Source organism: Achroia grisella, unplaced genomic scaffold (genome assembly GCF_030625045.1).
Source record: "Achroia grisella isolate CSIRO2021 unplaced genomic scaffold, CSIRO_AGI_Agris_v1 utg660, whole genome shotgun sequence".
In the NCBI taxonomy this organism is placed as follows: domain Eukaryota; kingdom Metazoa; phylum Arthropoda; class Insecta; order Lepidoptera; family Pyralidae; genus Achroia; species Achroia grisella.
Window position 1 is genome coordinate 18715 of NW_026712984.1, and position 7291 is coordinate 26005.

Sequence of the window (7291 nt, forward strand, 5' to 3'; positions counted from 1 at the left end):
TTTACTTGTTGACTTTTTTAATTCGCAAACAAATCGATGCATTTATTTCAAAAGTAATTGGAACAACCAACAGTTGTTTTCTTTCTCTTTCTTTTTTTTTTGTTTTTACCATATTTTTATTACATTACAGTTGTACCACCACAAGAATGTGTTAATTGTCTTCTTATGTCATCTTTCGTTCTCTATGATATGATACATTTTTTTGTGCCATAAACTAAACTAACAAAGTACAGATCAATAAATAGTTTATGGTACTTATTGATTATTTTTTATGTATTTAATTCATGAAAATGTGGACACGTAATGCAAATCGATAATTATAGACGAATCGATGAATCAGTGCATTTACTTCAAAAATAATTGCAAAAAGAGTTGTTTTCTTTCTCTTTCTTTTTTTATGTATATTTAATTTAACATTGTTTTAGTGGTACAACTGTAATGTAATAATTACAGTTGTACCACTAAAATAATGTTAAATTTCTTATAATCTCATATAAAGTGTATTGTCTATGATATGATACATTTTTTTTTTGTTTTGTGCAATAAACTAAATAACACAGATCAATAAATGGTTTATGGTACGAAAAATGTATTTCAAATTACGATTTAGATATAATTATCAATATAAAATACATACATATGTGTAATGTGATTGTTTACCTCTTTTAGTTTTTAGTATTTAACTTTGGCAAAAGAACTTTACGCCGAGCCATCAATCGTCGTCCGACTCAACAGACAGAGGACAGAGTATACATATGTATGTAGTATAGAAGAAACAAAAAAAAAATGTCGTTGGTCTGTGACTGTCAAGTGAGTGAGTGAGTGTGCGCGCGAGTCGGTCGCCATGTGAATGTTTTTTTTTTGTTTGTTAATGAATAATATATACTAAGTACTGTATTCGTTTGTGCTTACATGTCCACATATGCATGTCGATGTGAAAACAAGAAATGTCCTCCTCGTATCACAGCTACTGATCCTGATGATGAGATGAAAAGGAAAAATCTACACCTATGTAGGTGACGCCTAGGTAGACATTTTATTTTAACTGTTTCACGTCTTCTTTTAAAATGCAACGCTATATAAATACTAAGTGCCTTCTGAGTGCATAGAATACAATTTATTTGCTTCATAACATAAATTGTGCAAGATTTGTTTGGTGTTTGTCACAAAATGCAAGCTTATAGGGGTTATATGATTTTTGCATCACTTTTTTATAACTGTTTCCTCATATATGTGTACATTGATATGCCAGACAGTGCATCCCAAGCTTGTTTTGTTTGTTTGTTTGTTTGTTTGTTTGTTTGTTTGTTTGTTTGTTACGCAAGCTGTTCTTGAACTCTTGATGAACTACTCTTATTCATTCAGTGCTATTAAAGCCAAAAAATGATGTGAGTTTGCTTCTTGGAATTTGATATAATTTCTTTAAGGTCCTGCCGCCTGCCGCCTGCCGCCTGCCGCAATCGGAGAGCGACCATCGTAATAAGTTCAAGTACCAGATGCTGCAACCACAGGACACAGCTTCAGCCAACACAACACACATATCTCCCTCCTGTCACCGTGATGAAAAGTCAGTAACTAACTACATATATATTAAATTAACTATAATGGAATGTTTCAATCGCGCCAGGTAGCTATGTACAGTGTTATTAATCCACATCCACTCACTTCACTAACAATATAATATAACAATATTATTGCTTAGGTTATGTATGTCTCTATGATGAGTTGCTTTTCATGCTGGCCGTGGTGCTTGCCGTTCATGTAAATAAATATGTCTATTCAATAATATAGGGTAATGTTACATATAGTTTTATTTGTGGATGTGTCCTGTGATTTCATTCTGTATGAGTATTTCATTAATATATGTACAGAGTATATACATACATAATCTGCAGAACACAATATTTTTGAATGATGATTATTGATATTCAACCAGTAATTGGTACAACTTCTTATAATAGAAAATATATTACAATTATTAAATTATAAGTGACAGTGGCCTTAAGCTTTAATTACATACCAAGTTTTGGTTATTTACAAATCAATATATTATTTTGCATTATTATTATTGTATTAGAGGGGTAAATTGTAGTTATTTCATTTAAATAATCATATCATGTAATCAATTAATCATAATTTATTTAAATACATACATGGTTAAACTGACTGTTTCACATCTGTTAGACAGTTAGTATACATCAAAACTAGTAACTTCTTATCTTCTTATCTGCTGATATAGAATAAAAATTACATATAATTTGGTAAACTTTGTGATATGTGTAATATTTTGTACAATACATATTTTGTATCTCACTGTGGTGTTCATTTATAAATTTACAGAGTACCAGACACACACCAATGTGTATGATGACAGATGACTGCAAGTGAAAGATAGAACAGCAGCAATAGACAGAAAGAAGATCTTGGAGAAGCTCTGGATACGGAGATATTGAATAAATAAAAAAAAAAAAAGATTAGCCTAAGTTATACCACCTCCTCCTCCATTTATGTACTAGTAAAGCTATCTATAAGCATAAGGGATACATAGATTGGCAAATGGCAAAACAAACAGACAGATTTGCAAATTTTATGATTGTTGACTATTAACTGTATATGTGAATTTAATTTGTCTATGTTAAGAAACCTATTTGAGGCAACTTCTAGTATATATACTTTGAGATCTATAGTTTTTGAAAGAAATATACTTATGTCAGATAACAAGCTGTATGGTTTGGTGTCATTTGTACTTAATAATGAAATGTGGGATAAGGCCGTTTTAGTGGCTACATACCTACTTAATAGATTACCTACAGTTGAAATGGATATTACACCATATGAAGAATGGACAAATAAAAAACCAAATCTTAAATATGTCGAATGTTTTGGCAGTACAGCATATGTAAAAAAACTTGAACCTAGAAGCAAAAAATTAATAATGGTTGGATATAGATTGTGGTCGGAAGAGAAAAGAAAACTTTATGTAGAGAGATGTAATTTTTCATAATGATGTTAATGAAATAGCCAATGATTTTGATATGAATATAAATAAGGAAAAACATAATAATACACCTTTGTTAACGGATTGCCAAAATGACAATGTAGAAATTAAAAACTTTAATGATACGGTAGAGATGGTACGTATGAATGATAAGTATGAACAAGATAAAGAACAGTCACAAGACATACAAACAAATTTTTTACAGAATACTCCATGTTGTTCAAACAATAATAATATTATAGAAGAAGATGATACTTTACTAGGTAGAGGAAAAAGATAAAAGAAACGAAATATACATCCAGATTTCGTATATTTAACATACAGAGAAGCAATATCTGGAGATGATAAATTAAAATGGAAAAAAGCTATAGCAGATGAAATGCAATCATTAGAGCAAAATAATACGTGGTATGTAATAGATGTGGAAGAAGTAAAAAAATAAAAATATACTAACGGCAAAATGGGTATTTACAATTAAGGAAAGTGGTCGCTATAAGGCTAGATTAGTAGTAAAAGGTTGTCAACAAAAAGAAGGAAAAGACTATACGGAAACGTACAGTCCAGTAATAAATACAAGTACATTAAGAGCAATGTTTGCTATTGTTGCATATAAAAATTACAATATTATGCAATTTGACATTAAAACAGCCTTTTTATATGGAGAGTTATTGGAAGATATATACATGAAGTTACCAGAGGGTTATGAAGAAAAATATGTAAAATAAAAAAAAATCACTATGGCTTAAAACAAGCACCATTAAAATGGAACGAGAGATTTACATCATTTAAAAAATAAAGGATTGTTACCTATAAAAGCTGATCAATGTTTATTTAAAAATGAATCACTTATATTGGGTATTTATGTAGACGATGGAATACTCATGGGAAAAGATAAAAAAAAATGGAGAAGTTAATAAAAGAGCTGGAAAATGAATTTGAAATGACGTTGAATACAGAACCTACTTTATTTGTGGGAATAGTAATTAATAAAAATGAAAATAATCATATTACATTAACACAAGAAAATTACATTAACAAAATAATAAATAAATTTGAAATGAAAGATGCTAATGTACTCCAATACCAATGTGCATCGGAGCAAACAAAATAGAGACAGAAGATGAAAAAATTGATTTTAATAATTCGTATTTTCCTTACAGAGAACTTATAGGGTCGATATTATGTGTTGCTAATAAAACTCGTCCTGATATAGCATTTGCGGTCAATTTTTGTAGTAGACGAGTGGAAAAACCAACAAAGCAAGATGTCATTAATGGAAAACGAATATTAAGGTACCTGCTAGGGACATCGAATTCAGGTATTAAATTTTATAACAGTAATCTACATTTAGAAGCTTATTGTGATGCTGATTATGCTAATGATCCACATACAAGAAAGAGCACAACAGGCTATATAATCTTTCTATGTGGAGGTCCTATTACATGGTCATCAAGACAACAGCCCATAGTTGCCATTTCATCATCGGAATCCGAATATATAGCAGCTGCAGATTGTTGTCGGGAGTTAATGTACCTAAAATTCTTAATTAGTGAGGTAGTAAATGAAGAAGTTAATGCAACGCTTTATGTAGATAATCAAAGTACAATTCATTTAATTAACAACGGTATTATGATCAGAAGACCAAAGCACATCGATGTCAGATATCATTATATACACGAAAAAGTCAGTGAAGGACTTTTAAAAATAAAATATTGCCCCTCTGAGCATCAAATTGCTGATATTCTGACGAAGCCTCTTGGAAATGTAAAATTTTCCTATTTAAAGTCCTATATTATTTCTTAGTTTATAAAACAAAATTAAAGGGGCAACTATACAAGTAATTTTATTTTATTTTAAGACAGAAGTTTTTTTTTATTTGTTTATTGTAATAGTTATAGTTCAGTGAGTAAGTAATATAAATATTTTTTTTAAAAGTAGTTTTCTTAAAATGTTTAGTGGTGTTCTTAAATACATGTTAAATTAAAATACAATTAAGGGGGCATGTTGAATGAACATAGAGGTTCATATACATAATTGTATTTGAGTAATAAATTCTGACATTGTTAAAAAAATATATTGTTAGATTAAAAGTTACGTTTAATATCATGTTCGTATTTTATTAAAAATATCCATTAAAATCTAGATCATTTCACTCGGAATATCTCCCAATTCAACAAAAATAGTATAAGATATTTGGGAGTTCTCATTGATAGCGTTATGAGTTGGAAACCTCAAATAGATTCTATTATTGCCCGTACACGTAAATTGATTTTCGTTTTTAAATTATTACGACACTCTGTTGATGAACAAACCTTAAAAATGGTATATTATACTCTAACACAGTCTATATTAACCTACTGTATAACAGCTTGGGGTGGCGCAGCCAAAACTTTGCTTCTAAGACTAGAACGAGCTCAACGCGCTGTTTTAAAGGTATTATTAGGTAAATCTATTAGATACCCAACAACTGATTTATATGGCAAATGCAAAGTTCTAACTTAGAAAATTGTTTATTATGAAACTAATTTTGCGTATACATTCAAGTATGGTATTTGATCATAATTTATTTATGAACAAGCGCAGGACTGATCATATTTGTAAACAGTTTCCAAGTAGACTCAGGCTTGTGGATCGACATTTTTGTTTTATTAGTTCTAAAGTTTATAATCGAGTGAATAAGATTTTACAAATATACTCCCTTAATCATCGCGAATGTAAAATTAAAATAATTAACTGGTTATTGAACCCCTCTTATGATGAAGCCGAAAATCTAATAGTTTAATTGCTGTATTTATAGTATATATTCACATAAAACTGACACAAAGTTATGCTTGCGAATACAATTACAAAAAAAAAATAAAGGAATACACGCACAAGCACACGCACACGCACACGCACACGCACACACACACACACACACACACACACACACACACACGCACACACACACACACACACACACACACACACACACACACACACACACACACACACACACACTCACACACACTTGTTCTAATGCTCATAAATTATAAATATCATTTGTTTTATTTTATATACTTTGTCTTTCTCTAAAGGTTCTTAAGGAGAAATATTCATTTATTTTCATTTATTTTTAATTAAATTGTATACAATGCTCTGGAGATGGGCGCAAATAACTGTAACACAGTTTTTTGTAAACTAATGTAGTTGTTTACGTTTAATATGTTATTGTTATAACTTTGTTTTTGGTTTAAATAAATTCTTTAATTCTTTAAAAAAAAAATTCTTCATCCAGTTAGCTTGTTCGAAATTGCGTGTAACATAATTAATTGGTAAGTATTTAACACTCCTGTGTATTTTGTATTTATATAACATGTATGAAGAAGGTTGAAGGTTTTTATGTAAATTCGTCATTATTGAAGTTAGAATTATGAATTTTTTTTATTGGCTTATTAAATACCTTACTAATATTGTAACATTCAAACTAACTCTGTCTGTCTGTCAGTCTCACTTACATGTTAAAACTACTTAACAGATTTAAGTGAAGTTTAGTACATAGTTAGTCTAGATCTTAAGAAAGCACATAGGATATTTTTGGATGCGAAAAAAGGGTTGTAAGGGCGTTGAAATGGTAGATGCAAGGTTGTACGTAAGAATCATCATTTTTAAATGTAGGCTTGAAACTTATATTTTAGGTTGGTGATTAAATATGATATTCAAAGTTTTTAAAATTTTACCCATAAGGGGGTAAAATAAAATAGGGGATGAAAGATTTTAGATAGATAAATTCTTTATTCACAATTACAGACACATAACATACATGAGATACAGATACAGAAAAAACACGAATTAATACAAGAAATATAGGTGACTTTATGTGCCGCAAAAGTGAAAAGGTAAACTCAGTATAATGCTACAGATAACTCTGCAGCGATTCACTCACTGCAGATATTCTGTTGGCTCCTTACTTATACCAGTGGTACTCCGTGAGTAAGTAGCCATTATTATTGCTAAAAGTTGCATATAGATGGCGTGATTGGCATCGATGGAATTCTTCATAGTTTTGCAAACGTTTTAAAAAACAAAACTGTGTTTTCAAAAATGTTTAATCAATTTTTAAAAAGTTATATATAATTGTTAAAAAGAAATAATGCGTTTAGAAAAGTAATTTTCATATATTTACGCATTTTGTTATTTTCCAGTACTTATTTACACTTTAATCAGTGCTAATACGGGGCTCAATGTTTTCAAAATGCTTTCATAGATGGCATTGTCGTCATTTGTATCGGCCTAATTAAATGTCTTTTTTAT

At 29.8% G+C, this 7291-nt stretch overlaps 1 protein-coding gene across 1 annotated transcript; it reads left to right on the forward strand.

Annotated features, from left to right (window-relative positions):
- The first annotated feature begins 4084 nt into the window (after positions 1 to 4084).
- On the forward strand, positions 4085 to 4801 carry LOC131849635 (uncharacterized). Its single transcript, XM_059199748.1, has one exon. It carries the CDS (start codon positions 4085 to 4087, stop codon positions 4799 to 4801), a length of 717 nt encoding a protein of 238 aa, XP_059055731.1.
- Positions 4802 to 7291: the final 2490 nt, after the last annotated feature.

What these genes read in the sequence shown, in the direction of transcription:
- LOC131849635 (XM_059199748.1), top strand. Translation starts at nt 4,085, where the DNA reads ATGTGCATCGGAGCAAACAAAATAGAGACAGAAGATGAAAAAATTGAT.